Source organism: Prunus avium, chromosome 4, assembly GCF_965620075.1.
Source record: "Prunus avium chromosome 4, drPruAviu1.hap1.1, whole genome shotgun sequence".
In the NCBI taxonomy this organism is placed as follows: domain Eukaryota; kingdom Viridiplantae; phylum Streptophyta; class Magnoliopsida; order Rosales; family Rosaceae; genus Prunus; species Prunus avium.
Genome location: NC_142287.1, coordinates 29,282,156 through 29,299,133, shown reverse-complemented (window position 1 = coordinate 29,299,133; position 16,978 = coordinate 29,282,156). Strand labels below are relative to the sequence as shown.

At 38.9% G+C, this 16,978-nt stretch overlaps 1 protein-coding gene and 1 pseudogene across 1 annotated transcript; both read left to right on the top strand.

Moving 5' to 3' along the window:
- The first annotated feature begins 2,650 nt into the window (after positions 1-2,650).
- On the top strand, positions 2,651-6,582 carry LOC148295189 (putative F-box/LRR-repeat protein At1g56400; annotated as a pseudogene).
- A 5,427-nt stretch (positions 6,583-12,009) lies between these two features.
- On the top strand, positions 12,010-12,909 carry LOC148295188 (uncharacterized). The gene is made up of 3 exons (XM_088252416.1): positions 12,010-12,162; positions 12,250-12,393; positions 12,619-12,909. Exons 1-3 carry the CDS (start codon positions 12,010-12,012, stop codon positions 12,907-12,909), a joined length of 588 nt encoding a protein of 195 aa, XP_088108542.1.
- Positions 12,910-16,978: the final 4,069 nt, after the last annotated feature.

The following is a 16,978-nucleotide window of genomic DNA, read 5'->3' as shown; positions in this document are numbered from 1 at the left end:
GATGAACCCAACTTCCAGAAGTATATCCGCTTTGTCTCTAATTATCTGATTTCTCTTTGGCGCGAACTTCCTTTCCCTCTACTGGTGTGGTGGGTGGTTAGGATCCACGTTTAGGCAGTGACATGCAACACTGGAATCAATTCCCGGCATATTCACATGTGACCATGCGAACACATCCTTATTATTCCTCAAGAACTCGATGAGATGCTCCCTTTCGGCGTTGGATAAGAGGGAGCCCACTAGTACTTTTCTATTGGGATCAGAAGGATCCAATGCCTCCTCTCTTAGTAGTTCAATTGTAAGGGGCTTTGGATCATCTTCCTGCTCTGCTGGTGGGTCCTCCGTTAATTGCTATAATTACTGGTTCGGTTGCGATTGCGCTTTGGCTGCATTCTTGAGGTCGGTCGTTATGTTGTAACACCTTTTGGCTTCGAGTTGATCCCTTTTTATATCGATAGTACCAAGACCATCGTCAGTCAAACATCTCATCACTTGGCACCTAGTTGATGCCTCCCCATCCATTCTATGGATCCTATCTCTCCCCGTGATCACATTGTAGGCACTCGGAGCGTCTACCACCACGAAAGTCACTAAAAGGGTTTTTCCAACGGCTATGACGGGTAGTGTCACGTCTCCTATTGCTCATGCCTTGCTGCCCTCAAATGCGCAGAGCGGTGTGGGATTGGGCCTGATCCCGTTTCCATCCAATTTCATTCTTTCAAAAGTGTTCCAAAGCATTACCTCTGGGCTGCTTCCGCCATCGATCATAACCCTCTTGACTTTTGAGTTTTCAATTTGAAGAGTTATGACCAGTGCGTCGTTGTGGGGAAATTGGATTCCTTTGAGGTCTCATTGGGTGAATGAGATGATCCCAACATTCTCCAATGATGGGCCAATTCTGGTGCTGAGGCAATTCCACAAACTCGTCTTAGCTTTTCAGCTTGCCTTTTCTCGGTTCAGGCTCGAGCCAGCTGACCCTCTTGTGGTTGAGGCCGGCCATGGATTACATTGATTTCCAGCAATCCCTATTCAGTGGCGATGTTGCTGGTCACTGGTTCAGCCGCGTGCTCCACCTTCGGCTTATATTCTGGTTGGACCCGATATTGCGAAAGCATCCCTTTTTTTAGCATCGCTTCAACTTGATATCTAAGATTCTGACAGTCATTGGTAGCTTGGCCAAAGTCATTATGGTGTGCAAAAGTCTTACTTTGGTCTCGTTTCTTTGGTGGTTCGCATAATGTCAAAGGCGTTCGGAAAATTCCTTTAACCTTGTTTTCGTAGAAAAGTTTAGCAAGACTAATAGTAAGTTTGGTTGGGGGAGAATTGGTCCTAGCTTGATTGCGGAGACTTCCATTTGGAAAATTTGTCCTTGGCCCTTGGATCATCTCATACAGGTGCTTTGGTGCTAAAATGGTTGCTGTGGTGTGCTTTAACAAAGCGAGTTCTTCCTCTTCAAGTCTGATGATTCCATCAGCTCGAGCTAGAACCTCCCTTATGTCGAGGGGTGGTGTCTTGACCAAGGACTTATGCATTTTGTTCCTAGCATCACTCCCTCGCGGAATGCAATGACCCAGTGTGAGAATCATAAGTCTCTAGAGTAGACATTTCCTTTGTGAATCGCTTCAGATAATCTTTGAGACTCTCGCCTGTCTTTTGCTTTGTGTTGAACAACGTTGTGATGTCTTTCTTTCTCCTTTGATGGCAAACATATTGGGATATGAAAGCTTCGCAAAGCTCAGTGAAGTTGCCGATGGATTTTGGCTTCAACTGCCTGAACCACGTCAAGGCCAACCCTGACAGGCTAGACGGGAATAATTTGCACAACAACGCTTCGTCTTCGCTTTCGAGGACAATTTGCTGTTGAAAGTGATAGATATGCTCGATGGGGTCGGCTACGACTTCGAATAACTTGAATTTGGGTTGAATAAACTTCGCGGGCTTCTTAGCTTTTAGAATATCATTGGTGAAAGGTGATTTGCAAATTCCTTTGGCAGCTTCAACAGCCAATTTGGCAGGTGTTTGTGGTTTATACCCTTTCATAATCTTTTCAATTTGTCTTCGCAGCTCGCTGTCTTTGGACTTTTTCAATTCCCTTATCTGGTCCTGGTGGTCGTCATAGTCATTGTGCTAATCATCGGAGTGAATACTTTCTGGGGAACTTCCATCAGATAATTCTGTCATCTCTTTCCTTTTTCTCCCCTTGGGGCCTTCCAGATGCCACGTATGGTTGCTCTTGGACTTCTCCAAAGCTTCGGCCACCATCTTCTTCGTTTCACGCAACTCCTTCATTATCTGCTTAAACTGGATGGCTACGAGGCTGGGTTCTCTTTCCTCGGAATTTGATCTGACATCTGCGGATCGAGGATTGGATCAGGTTGGAGCGTCTTGTGCGGATTCAGCCATTGATTGATTTTGCGAGAATTCCCACAGACGGTGCCAACTGTTGGAGCCGAAATTCTTACAATAAGAATGTCTTCCATAGGTTCTCGGCTTTACTCCGCACGTAGGATAAATAAATCTCCAAACAACACTCCTTCGAAATCAAATAAGAGAGGGTTGGGTACCTGCAAAAGATACTCAAACACTCAAGTCAATTTTTGTATGTGCTCGCATACCTTCATCTGGTTGTGAAACTGCACCTTTATACCTAATGACAGCCTTGGGATGGAAGCTTCACTTTGCACGTCTTATGTCCATTTTCGCCATTTCCGGTTAATGAGAGTTGTGCATTACCAACCCTCAACCGTGTTCACGTTGTCCCTCGATTCATGTAGATTAGAGAGTGCGGGCGTTTGAATATACCCACGAACCCACGTTGGGCCGCTTGTGCATGAGTCAATGTGGGGTAGTGCGCGTATGAACCCACTTTGAGTGGTGCACATCCGAACTCGTGTTGGGTGGAGTACATCCGAACTCGCATTGGGTCTACGCGCATGAAAACCCGCAATGGGCCAATGCCTATCCGAACTTACGTTGGGCTTATGCGTATGCGAACGCGCATTGGGCCATTGCCAATCTGAACTCATGTTGGGCTTAACTCTATTTGATCCTTGGCTTTAAGTTTGAGAATGTAAAGCAAATACTATGGATCCTCAATACTTACATTAGTCTCGATTTAAGTTAGATTCTTTACTTAATTATAATTAATTAGAGTCCTGCTAAACCAACCCTAAAATTCACTAAGTACATCTTATGATCTAATTAAGTGCACTTTAATATTTAAATCAAAATGTAAAATTAACTAAGTACACCCTATTTAACTATAAAAAAATACCCATAATACACCTTAATACACTTTATAAAACCATAAACTAAAAAACCACACCCTTCTCCACGAAAGTTGAGCGTGGAGAAATGGATCCAACACTCTTCTGTCTCTCAATTGGCTTAAGTTCTATTAGTATCTGGTGCCTTTTTTTAAGAATCAATTCTGGATCCTTTGCATGGTTCTATATATTTTGAGTCCTGGAGTTGTTTATGATGTTAGAATAGATGAGAAATCAATCTTCCAGTTTTGGTTGAGAAATCAAACCTAAATTTTAATTTTAATTTTTTTTCAACCTAAATAAAAAAAACCAAAGTTAATACCTCTGTTGATGATTCTATCGACTTGTCTGAAGCATCCATAAGACTTGTTTGTATTAATGAATTACTAAATAACATTGAAACAAATTGTTGGAGTTAATATTAAGGTTTTTGGAAGTAGGATTTTTCGCTTACGTTTGATTAGTGTTCAATATATCATTTTTGGTCATTTTATATTAGGATAAAATAGTAATTTAATAAATAATTTAGTAATAAGGTGTACTCAATTAATTTTAAGGTTCATTTAGCAACCCCCATTAATTAAACTATGCACCACAACTAGTGTGACATTGATAAGCTTAATTATGTGTTCTCTTTTTCACTTTTTCTTTCTTCCATGAGGTACTCATCATGCATGGTCTACTAAAATCGTAATATAATCTAATAAAAGGGTGCCTCAGAATGGCCTTGTCGAAGCAGATAAATTATTGGGAGTATTTTTGCTCACCACTTTAACTCAAGGTGTATGCTCACCACCCCTCTCAACATTTGACACGTGTCCATATAAGCATAACTATGGTTACATAAATCAAAGTAAATAGTTAACCATGGTTATGCCTATGAACATCTGTCAAGTATTAAAAAGACTCTTAATTACATCTAAGGAAACATTTTGATACAAAAAAAAAGGTTCTTCATTATAGGACCTTGCATGTCTGTGAAAGCAGTCTTTCTGTCCTTGGTAGAGAGTTGTTACAATTAAAAGTGTCTTGGAATGGCCTTGCTGAAGCCAATGTTGCCTTGATTACTAAATAGTGTAGGTAAGGCCTTCTAATCCCATATGTAGCAGCAGAATTTGTTGACAACATAGATCATTATTGACAAAAACCTAGAAGAATAATCAATAATGGGTTCAAATAAAGCACACCAACCGAACATAAGTTCGTTACATATTAATTTTGGGCGCGAAAACCGAACACTTCAACCGAAAATCTCAATAAATGGGAGTGAACTAATTTGATCTTATTTGATTAGTTACTATTTGGAAAATTCATTATCGACGTGATTGGTTTGATTATCAATTTAGACTCTAATAAACTGTACCAAAGTGAGTTGTGCCAACCTAGACCCGTAAACAAATCGGAGATGGATCATATCACCATATATACAATCCGTCTGATCTTATAAAAAAAAATTAAACTCGATTTGATCCAATATTCTGAAGGATCATTCACAACTAGATCCATATATGATTTGTTGGATTATCGAATACTCAATCCGAATTCTTTTATGTCATATGTACAAAACGTTGAAATATATTCTTATTTATTTACAAACTGGTCACAAATATTTTTACATGTGCATATATATATATATTTAGTAAGTAAAAAATAAATAAATATTATATCAATTCATATCATATCATTATCAGATCGAATTATCCCAAATACAAATTTGTTCCATTAAATTAACAGATTTATAAATATACACTACTACAAAAATCGAAATAGACGACGGTAATCCACCGTCGTGTATTCGGTTTTTCAACCGTTGTAAAATCGAGCGACGTCTTTTCATGCATAAAACCACGACGGTAAATCCGCGTCGTCTACTATTTTTAAAGACGACGGTTTTATAATAAAAAGGGTAATCTAATATTAAGTAAAGATGACGGTTTTTTATAAAAAGGGTCGTCTATAATATATAAAGACGGCGGTTTTTTTATAAAAGGGGTCGTCTATTATATGTAAAGACGACGGTTTTTTTTATAAAAAGGGTCGTCTATTATATGTAAAGACGACCCTTTTTATATGAAAATGGTCGTATATTATGAATTAAAGACGACCCTTTTCATATAAAAAGGGTCGTCTATTATATGTAAAGACGACGGTTTTTTTATAAAAAGGGTCGTCTATTATATGTAAAGACGACGGTTTTTTTATAAAAATGGTCGTCTATAATATATAAAGACGACGATTTTTTTATAAAAGGGGTCGTCTATTATATGTAAAGACGACGGTTTTTTTATAAAAGGGGTCGTCTATTATATGTAAAGACGACGGTTTTTTTTATAAAAAGGGTCGTCTATTATATGTAAAGACGACCCTTTTTATATGAAAATGGTCGTATATTATGAATTAAAGACGACCCTTTTCATATAAAAAGGGTCGTCTATTATATGTAAAGACGACGGTTTTTTTTTTATAAAAGGGGTCGTCTATTATATGTAAAGACGACGGTTTTTTTATAAAAAGGGTATGCTTTGGTGGATCGAATCAGCAAGTTTCCAGATAAAATTCTTATATAAATATATTGTCTCTACTGACTCTAAAGGAAGCAACGTCTACTGGTATCCTCTCTAGGCGATGGCAGTATCTCTGGGCCTTTACTATGACTCTCAACTTTGATGCTGTTAACTTTGAAGTTGGTAATACTTTTAGACGCTTCGGGGAGCTCAAACGAGAGTCGAGAGACCAGCAGAGCTTTAGATACATTGACTGGGTGAACCGTGTGCTGGAACAGCACAGTTGCCAAAACATCTAAAGATTCAGGGCCCACTTTTTTCTATACTATCACTTTCAAGGTTCAATTGATAAATGGATTCAATTTGCAATGGAAAGGAGAGTTCAGAAACTTGCGTTGGAGTTTCTTGCCGAAAAATCTTTTAGTGACGAAGATTACACATTTCCCCAAAAACTGTTGGGCATCATCAGTACAAAAAAAGGGTATGCTTTGGAGTAGTTCTTGTATTTTGCCTGGGACAACTTGTTGCAGTCAGACATTCCAAGTCTATACTCTTGTGGATATAGTATTGGGTTCAAGTCCCTCAAAGTTCTTCGTTTGCGGCATGTTCGAGTGACAGAAGAATTTATCGAGTACCTCTTGCCCAATTCTCCAGTTCTTGAAAGATTATCATTGAATGCTGCCAGAGGTTTGGTTAATTTAAGAGTTGTCGGTCAATCGATCGCATTGAAGCATTTGGTGATAAAACATTGCCCTGATCTCAACAGCATTGAGATTTGTGATACTAACATTGTTTCATTCATTATTGTGTAAGCACATATATGAATACATTTAATCCAAATAGCATACTTGCAAAGAACTACACTCATCATGTGAATTGAACCATAAGAACTAAGAGTACAAGAATTGAGTCTTACCTGACGAAGCCATTGATCACAGCAGACAAGGAAGGCTTCTAACTCTCAGCAGCATCGAATGCTCTAACTAGTAAATAGGACTAGGTATTTTTTAGAACGTGTATTGCTGTGAGAGCAGGGACCTCCTTATATAAGAATACAATACAAATCAGATCCCCCCTATCAAGGAATGTGATGTTGAAATATAAGTGCAATAGCTAAAATGTTCATTTAGTTTATTTCAGATTGTATTTTCTGTTTGCTTAAATGTGAGCCATTGGATTATAGTCCAATGGACAGCTAAGATGTAAACTTAGAGAAAGTGTTAGTTTGTGCCATGTGTCTCTATCTCATAGGGTAGAAGAATGGATGGTTAGATTGAGCTGATGTAAGAGAGGAACATTCTTATTCCTAACAGTTTTATATTCAAGCATGTTGTGTGCGTGAAAATATAGATGAGATTACAGACTCATTTCTTGTGCTTTCGTTTTCCTCCAAGTTCTCTGTTCTTTCATTTCTTCTTAGATTCAGAGCTCCATTTACCAATAATCCAAAACCTAATCAGATTAAAGCTATAAGAATTCCAACATGGTATCAGAGCTCCCAGGTTCGATCGATTAATACTGGGCGTTCGATCTGTGAGCTGAAGTTCTTGAAGTTGAGCTTGGGATTTCGCGATCCGAGTCTAATATGGCTGGATCAAGCGGTGGTGAGCTGAGAGCACCAATCTTCAATGGTGAGAACTATGAGTTTTGGAGCATACGGATGAAAACCATTTTCAAGTCTCATGGGCTTTGGGAATTGGTTGAAAAGGGAATGAAATGCTCAGATTCGAAGGGAGCTGGCGAATCTGAAGAAAAGAAGAAAGAAAAGGAAGACTCGAGTGGAGCCGAGAAGACTCTCACTGAGCTATGCATGAAGGATGCTAAAGCTCTGGGTCTGATTCAGGGAGCAGTTTCGGATGACATATTTCCAAGGATTTCTCAAGAAGAGTCTTCTAAAGGAGCTTGGGACATCTTGAAGCTGGAATTCCATGGTGATAAACAGGTTAGAAGTGTGAAATTACAGAGTCTTCGTAGAGAATTTGAATATACTAGAATGAGAGAGAATGAATCATTATCTGTTTATCTTACAAAATTGTTTGATCTAATAAATCAAATGAGAGGCTATGGGGAAGAGTTGCCTAAAGGGAGAATTGTACAGAAAATGTTAATTAGTCTGCTGCCTGTGTACGATCCTATATGCTCTGTAATTGAGCATTCAAGGGATTTAGATGTGATTGAGGTTCAAGAGGTGGTTGCCTCATTGAAAAGCTTTGCACAAAGATTGGAGAGACACCATGAGAACAAGACTGAAAAGGCTTTTGCTAGTCTGAGTGTTGATTCCAAATCTGCTAAGGTGACTGGAAATCAGGATAATAAGCATCATAAGAATTGGAAAGATAAAGGGAAAAGGTGGGATAACAAACCCACTGATGGAGCTAAAAATCCTTGCAAGCATTGTGGTAAATTGCACTTTGGAGAGTGTCGATTCAAAGGCAAACCAAAATGCTATAATTGTGACAAGTTAGGTCACATTGCAAAGGATTGTTATAGTAAGAAGCCTGTGCAGCAAGTTAATTATGCTACTCAGGTAACCAATACACCAACAATGTTTTATGCTAGTAAAGTGAGTGCTAGTATGGAAGGAAGCGTTGATGTTTGGTATCTTGACAGTGGATGTAGTAATCACATGACAGGTAAGGAGGATTTACTTGTTGATATTGACAAGAATGTGACTGCAAAGGTGGCAATGGGTACTGGACAGTTGGTAGATGTGACTGGAAAAGGAAGCATTGTGGTTGAAACTAAAGAAGGCAGAAGATATATCAAGGAGGTTATGCTTGTGCCGGGTTTGAAGGAAAATCTGCTGAGTGTTGGACAAATGATGGAGCATGGCTATCACTTAGTGTTTGGCAATCAAAAGGCTGAAATCTATGATGATGGTTCATACTCAAAATTGGTAGCAAAAGTTCCAATGAGAGGAAACAGGAGCTTTCCACTTAAACTACAGGCTGAGATGCATATTGCTTACAAGGTAAATGTATGTCAGTCATCTATCATGTGGCATAGAAGGATGGGGCACTTAAATATGGACAGTTTACAAATGCTGCAGAAACAAGATATGGTGATTGGTTTGCCAGAAATTACAGCAAGAAAAGGAGTTTGTGAAGGGTGTGTTCTGGGCAAACAATGCAGGGAAGGTTTTCCAAAAGAGACCATCACTAGAGCATCAACTCCTCTTGAGTTGATACATAGTGATGTCTGTGGTCCTATGCAAACAACTACAAAGGCTGGAAACTGCTACTTTCTCACATTCATAGACGACTGCACAAGGATGTGCTGGGTCTATTTTTTGAGGTATAAATCTGATGTTTTTACTGTTTTTAAGAAGTTCAAAGCCACAGTTGAACTGCAAAGTGGGTATAAAGTGAAGAAGCTAAGAAGTGATAGAGGAGGAGAGTATACTTCTAATGAGTTTAACAGATTTTGTGATGAAATGGGAATGGAAAGGCAACTTACAGTGGCATACTCACCACAACAAAATGGTGTGGCCGAGAGGAAAAACAGGACTATAGTGGAGATGGCTAAGTGCATGATGTTTGAAAAGGGAATGCCACTTGAGTTTTGGGCTGAAGCAGTTAATACTGCAGTGTACATTCTCAACCGATGTCCTACTAAAGCCTTGGACAAGAAAACGCCATTTGAAGCTTATAGTGGAAGAAAACCGGGTATTAAACACTTAAGAGTGTTTGGTTCTGTGTGCTATGCACATGTCCCAAACCAACAGAGGCAGAAGCTGGACTTGGCAAGCAAAAGGTGTGTGTTTCTTGGATATGGCAGTTGTGAGAAGGGGTATTGACTGTATAATCTTACCACTGGAAATGTGATCATCTCAAGAGATGTAGTATTTAATGAGGATGCTAGCTGGGATTGGAATGCACATCAAGAATGCAGTGTTTCAGTTCCTCTCTCTGAAATGGTGCTTAACAAGGAGAATGCAACAAATGATGCAATCATGGTGCAAGCAGAGAACTCAGTTACAAATGATGGATTACCAGAAGACTGTGAAGAAGAATCTGCAGGAATTGACACAGGTTCACATGACATTGACCACACTCCACTGAAATACAAAAGCCTTGCAGAGGTATATGAAAGATGCAATGTATGCATCATTGAACCATAAACTTTTGAAGATGCTATCAAAGATGTATCATGGAAAAAGGCCATGGAAACTGAACTTGAAATGATTGAGAAGAATGATACTTGGGTATTGGTAAAAAGACCATCTGACAAGCCAATAGTTGGGGTCAAATGGATCTATAAAGTCAAGCTGAATCTAGATGGGTCTGTTCAGAAAAACAAAGCAAGGCTAGTAGCTAAAGGCTACACTCAAAAGCCTGGAATAGACTTCAATGAGACATTTGCACCAGTTGCTCGGCTTGATACAGTGAGAACCTTGATTGCCTTAGCTGCTCAAAAGAAGTGGAAGCTGTTCCAGCTAGATGTGAAGTCAGCATTTTTGAATGGAGTGCTACAGGAGGAGGTGTACGTGGATCAACCTCCAGGTTTTGTGGTTAAAGACAAAGAAGATAGAGTTTATAGACTCAAGAAGGCCTTGTATGGTCTAAAACAAGCTCCAAGAGCTTGGTATGAAGAAATTAATGCATATTTCACAACTGCAGGTTTTAAAAGAAGTCTTAGTGAGGCCACATTATATGTGAAAACTGCAGAAAGTGGAATCCTCATAGTTTCCTTATATGTAGATGATATCATATATACAGGAAGTTCTGAGGAGTTGGTGATGAGTTTCAAAACTGAGATGATGAGGAAATATGAGATGACTGACCTTGGTTTACTACATCATTTCTTGGGTTTAGGTGTGATACAAGCTGAGTCCTACATCTTCTTGCATCAGAAAAAATATGCAAGAACATTATTGGACAAATTTGGTTTCAAAGATTGCAAAGCTGTTGCAACTCCTCTTGCCATGAATGAGAAGCTATCAAAGGAGGATGGGAGTGAACCGGCTGATGAAAGAATGTATAGACAGATTGTTGGGAGTTTGTTATATCTAACGGCAACAAGACCAGATATCATGTTTGCTGCAAGTCTATTAGCTAGATACATGCATGGACCTACTAGAAAGCATATGGGAACTGCCAAGAGAGTGCTTAGATACATTCAAGGCACTCTTGACTTTGGCATAGCTTATGAGAAAGGAAAAGAGACAATGCTGGTTGGTTATTGCGATAGTGATTGGTCAGGATGTGAGGATGATATGAGGAGTACATCTGGTTATGCCTTTCATCTTGGATCAGGTGTCTTCTCTTGGGCATCAGTCAAGCAGAGCAGTGTAGCTCTATCCACTGCAGAGGCAGAATACCTTAGTGCAGTAGAAGCTACTGCTCAGGCAGTTTGGTTGCGATTTGTTCTTTCAGATTTTGGTGAGGAACAAGCTGATGCTACTCCAATTTTATGTGATAATACCTCAGCTATAGCTATAACCAAGAATCCTGTGCATCATCACAAGACAAGGCATATAAATAGACGTTTTCATTTTATTCGTGATGCCTTACAAGATGGAGAAATTGATCTGTTGTACTGCAAGACAGAAGAGCAGACAGCAGATATTTTTACTAAAGCTCTAGCCAGAGATCGGTTTGAATATTTGAGGAAGAAGCTTGGTGTCATTTCAGCTAATCACTTAGAAGGGAGTGTTGAAATATAAGTGCAATAGCTGAAATGTTCATTTAGTTTATTTCAGATTGTATTTTCTGTTTGCTTAAATGTGAGCCATTGGATTATAGTCCAATGGACAGCTAAGATGTAAACTTAGAGAAAGTGTTAGTTTGTGCCATGTGTCTCTATCTCATAGGGTAGAAGAATGGATGGTTAGATTGAGCTGATGTAAGAGAGGAACATTCTTATTCCTAACAGTTTTATATTCAAGCATGTTGTGTGCGTGAAAATATAGATGAGATTACAGACTCATTTCTTGTGCTTTCGTTTTCCTCCAAGTTCTCTGTTCTTTCATTTCTTCTTAGATTCAGAGCTCCATTTACCAATAATCCAAAACCTAATCAGATTAAAGCTATAAGAATTCCAACATGTGATTGCTCCTTTCAGTATCTTATTTAATTAATACCAATAGACACACCTTATTAGGGCTTGATTGCCCTCCTTATTAGGATACTCTATTAGTCAACTAATCAGGGCTCCCTCTTAGGCTTAATCATAGTAAAAATTGTGCCTTGTATATAATCAATCAAAGCCCAAATTATCTTACATATTGTGCATACAATATGACAAACCTGCTTCTCAGAAATGTACCTTCACTTGTTGAGGTATCTATTTCTAAGGAGCGCTGTCGTATTGATTCCTTAAGGCATCACTTCACCCAACTTTCATGCTGTCTTTCTCAGCTAGAGTTTCTTCAAATGGATATCACGGGAGCGGTTAGTATATGTTATTATAATGTATCTGTTTTCTTTTCTTGTTTTGATTTGGATTATGTAGTTCCTCACTCCGTTCTTGGTTTTCAGGACTACAATCATAATGGCATATTTCCTAGATTAGAAAATCTCAAGCATTTGGAATTAGTGGTTGCTTCATATTATGATCAGGGTCTGCATCATTTAACTTATTCCCTGAAGGTGTCTCCTTACTTGCAGAGGCTTGTGTTGAAGGTATAGGAGATTACATAGTAAGACTTAGGTATTTGTATGTGCACTTTCAGTGATTTTCTTTGTCTTCTATTCATTCCACTATCAATTTTGAAGAAATAAATTAGGTATAAGCAGAAAAAGAAAATGTTCAATGGTGCTAAATGACTGACATATAAAACATGCTAATAGACTTAATATTCCTTGTGGTTCTTATTGCTTGTGCACTGAATTGCTTCCTTGGTGCAGTTGGACATGCGATTGGTTGCGCAAGCGGGGTTAGTGGCACGCCGTGAAACAGGAGAAATTGAGAAAGCTGCTAAATATCATCATTACCTCATAGTAGTAGAAATGACAGGGTATCGTCCTTGTGCATGTGTTGTTGAACTTGTCATGCACTTAATAGAGAATGTTGATGCTCTGGAGAAAATTATGATAGATCCTGTCCGGACTTGGTGTTGGCCTAATGGAATAGATAAGCCAATTGAAGAAGTCGAAGAGGAAGTGCAGGCAAGAACTCATGCTATGGAAACACCTTAAAGAAAAAGTTCCTTCAACTATAGAATTTCTCTCTGTAGTAAGTTCACCGGTTAAGTTATCTAGAGAGTATATTGATGTTTACACCCCAAGAATCGTCTCTAGACACTTTGTTATATATTCTTAGCTCAATTTGATACTTTGGCTCTGAGTTTAGTCCCAAATTTATCGAGTTTTTATATAATAAAAAATCCAAAATTTACCCCATCAGTTTTTTATAAACTTTTTCAAAAATAACCAAAAACTCATTTAAATAGACTTATATACCCTCAATACTAAAACCCACATAAATAAATAAATAAAGTCACACAAAGGGAAAAATTGGGGTATTGATCTGGCCAAGTGCAAGCTTGTAATGGTCTTTGTTCTAGAGAACAAGAAGAACGTCGCCATAGAAAGGGTGGACATCATCCGGCCTAGGAAATTCATCAATGATTGTGGAGAGCTTCTTCTCGTATGAAAATTACGTTGGGTATATTTCACTTGGAGCAATAGGGGTTTCGCCCATGTACAAAGAAGCTATGCGTGGCTGTGAAAAAATACAAGCAATAAGAAGATGGTCATCCTTTCCCATTATCATAACATTCAACGTTAGGATTCAAATTTTGGGTTGAGTCATAGACAAGTACATGCCCAATGGGAGCTTGGGTGAGGTTATTCATGGCAAGAGAGGAGGGCACTTGCATTGGGACACAAGGTACAAGATTTGTTATTGGGATTTCAGAGGCTTGGTGGCCGTTAAATGAGGGGTGTAATTTGAGATTCTAGGGTTAATTAACTAAGTATGATTGGTTCGACTTGAACACCAGCTGCAACAATGTAATTAAGCACCTATTCAAACCCTAGCAGAGAAACCTCCAACCTCTTCAGCGCCGCATCTTGGGGGGGGAGGTGGTCTGCCCCTCCTCTCCTCCCCTCCCCTCTTACTCTTCTCTTCCTCTTTCTTCCTCCTTGAAACGAACTTCTCTCCTTCTCCCCCTTTTTCGAATCTAGTGGGATGAAGACCATGGGCTTGATTTCCCCTATCACCACCATCTTTACCCTGCAGATCTTGCTCCATATCAACCCAAAATCCATGGCTCATCTGGATTCCTTCACATCCCCTTCGATCTGGCCTCATCCTTGGTTTGTAGCTGCAAATTGTGAACGCGCTTTGACGCGTATTTATTGGAAGGTGTGTAGAGCTCTAGCTCGGGTGCTTGCACCACCTCCTACCAGGTTCTTGGTTCTTCTCCTCTTAGCTGTGGAATGGGTTTTCTCATTCTCTATTTGTTGGCTGCTGTCCTTTGGATGTATTGGTTGGGTTAACTCTGGATCTGTTAGTAAATCTCGGGGGGGCTATGTTTTGAGGGATGTTTGGCTTGGTTTGCTGACCTACGGGTGTTCGGTTCTTCATGGTGGTGATTGGTGGTTTGTCCATCTACAGTCGTGGAATCTCTCTTTGCTGGTGGTGGCGGCTTGGAGGTTCTCTTTGGTTGTGGCGGCTAGGTTTACGGTGTTTATTTTATGTATGTTATGTTAAATGTGGGCTTTATGTTGAATGTGGGCGTAATGCCTCTTTGTGGGCTACATGCCTTTTTGTTGGCCTTTGACGATTTAGTTTTTGGCTCGGGAACATGATCTTCATGCTATACTGTACTGGTTTTAGCTAGATTTGTTCCTGCTTGTTCTGTTAGTTTCCTGGCTGATGCTTTTGCTCGGCTCTGTTTGTACTGTTCTATACCCCTTTAGGGGTTTGCAATGAATTGCAATTTCGACCAAAAAAAAAAAAAACTAAGTATGATTTGTAAATGTTTTTCCTAAAATATAATAATGACAAATGAGGGGTGTAATTTGAGATTCTAGGGTTAATTAACTAAGTATGAGGGGTGTAATTTGAGATTCTAGGGTTAATTAACTAATAATGATTTTTAAATGTTTTTCCTAAAATATAATAATGACAAATCAAGACACAATGGCAACTTTATTATTTCAAGCCACATCATTTAGGACTCAAATTTGGTGTTTACATGGGTTTTAGTTTTGAGGGCAATTAAGTTTATTTAAGTGAGATTTTGACTATTTTTTGAAAGTTTTTATAAAAACTGGCGTTTATGAAAGTATGAGGTAAATTTTGGCTATTTTTTATATATATAAAAACTCAAATTAAGGTTATACAGGTTTACTTTTTAGGGCATTTAAGTCTATTTAAGTGAGTTTTTTTGCTATATTTGAAAATTTTTATATAAATTGACATTTGTGAAAGTATATGGGCTAAATTTTGGCTATTTATGTGTTTACCCCGAAAAGGACCCGCCAACCATTAGCGTGGGGTTTGGCCATGGAGTTTGCTTGTTGCGATTGCGAAGGCGTGCCACTGTTGGCAGTGAAAAACTCCAACAAACTGAAAATGGTAAGATTGGAAAATGCGCACCAATATTGACTTTAATCAATCGATTGTGGATTGGGCGGGGAACTGACCCAATACAAGGTTCTTTTCTATGCCTCAATTAAGAGGACTTCAATATTCATCTAGTGCGAAAATGATAATTAACAGAAGCTAAAATTGAACGGTAATGGAAATGACAAAAGTTTATCGTAATATTTCTCTATTCAGATAACTTGAAAGAAAAAGGAAGTACATAAACAACACAGCCTGAAGATTTCTCTATTCAGATCTGGCACATAAAATTAAAATGGAGATTGAAGATTTCTCTATTCAATCTTGTACAAGAAAAAATCATACCAAGAGTTGGCAGAGCAAAATAAAGAAAATTCCTCAGGAGTTGTCATGTAAGATCCCACATCGACTAACGGAGAGGGGGTGATGTGCCTTATATGTACATGCCCGCATCCATTTAGCACGAGGCCTTTTGGGAGCTCACTGGCTTCGGAGTCATGGGAACTCCAAAGTTAAGCGAGTTGGGGGCTAGAGCAATCCCAGAATGGGTGACCCACTGGGAAGTTGCTCGTGAGCTCCCAAAAACAAAACCGTGAGGGCAGAGAGGGGGGCCCAAAGCGGACAATATCGTGCTACGGCGGAGCCGATCCCGGGATGTGACATGTCAACTGGGAAATTCAGAGAAGGAAGGCTGTTTCAAGCTTTTAAGCTGGGTTTATAGACGTTGAGTTGTGTGTGTCTTTTGCTGGTGATTTCTCCTTCAATTTATAGAGCGTGGAGGTCGGTTGAGTGGTCCAGCAGCCAATTTGAAGTACCCACTTGCCATTGGTTTTGGTAAGTGGGTTGCTGAAAATACAAGTAAACCCAAAAAAGTTGCTAAGAGGCTTTGATGTGATTTGACAGAAGTTGTCACTATTAGACTTAAAGAAACTTGATTTGCAGCCACTGAGTTTCTCCTCCGAACATGCCTTGATGCATAATAAACTGGGAATGCTAGGTTGATCCAATTGCTGCCTATTTCGGATATGTTGTTCTCCACATAAGTAGGAACAACATTCATGAAGAACATCATCTAATTTAGCATGGTTGCAACTGATTGGTCGTCACAGACTGCTGTCACAAATAGAAATCATGATTAGTGCTCTGAAGATTCAATACTTGTGTAATACCCCGAAAAATTTAAGGTGGATTTTCATATTTTAATGAAAAATAATATAATGGTGGAGAATGATTATGAGTATTTTATCAAGAGATTTTGGATTTAGATTATTAAATTAAGTGGGGTTTAATTTCAAGTTGGACAAACATGACCAAAACATCCCTATGTGTGATAGATTACCAAAATACCCTTGTAGAGAGAAAGTAGGAGGCAACGTGTAAGCCAAGCATTTCTTCCCTCCTTCATTCTTCCCCCCTTCCCACTTACTTTGTCTTAAAAAAAATCTGATTTTGGGATGAGTTGTAAACCTATAGTGGTGAGTCACCTAGCCTAATTAAGATTCTTAAATCTTGAAATTATTCTCTTCCTCCCCATTCATTGAATCATCACTCTTTCTTAACTTGATGACTCACCTAGCCTAAGGCTTTTCAATCATAAATTCACTCTTATCCTTATCATTCATTGTATCATCCTTTCTTCCTCATTCACTTATCTTCATCCTCATTTTTCTTTTGTTCCTCTCCAAAATTCAA

Excerpts from the sequence above, each read along its gene's own strand:
- LOC148295188 (XM_088252416.1), top strand. The coding sequence starts at position 12,010 with ATGACAAACCTGCTTCTCAGAAATGTACCTTCACTTGTTGAGGTATCT. Across the intron at positions 12,163-12,249 it reads AAATGGATATCACGGGAGCG|GACTACAATCATAATGGCAT; the intron begins GTTAGTATATGT and ends CTTGGTTTTCAG. Across the intron at positions 12,394-12,618 it reads TGCAGAGGCTTGTGTTGAAG|TTGGACATGCGATTGGTTGC; the intron begins GTATAGGAGATT and ends TCCTTGGTGCAG.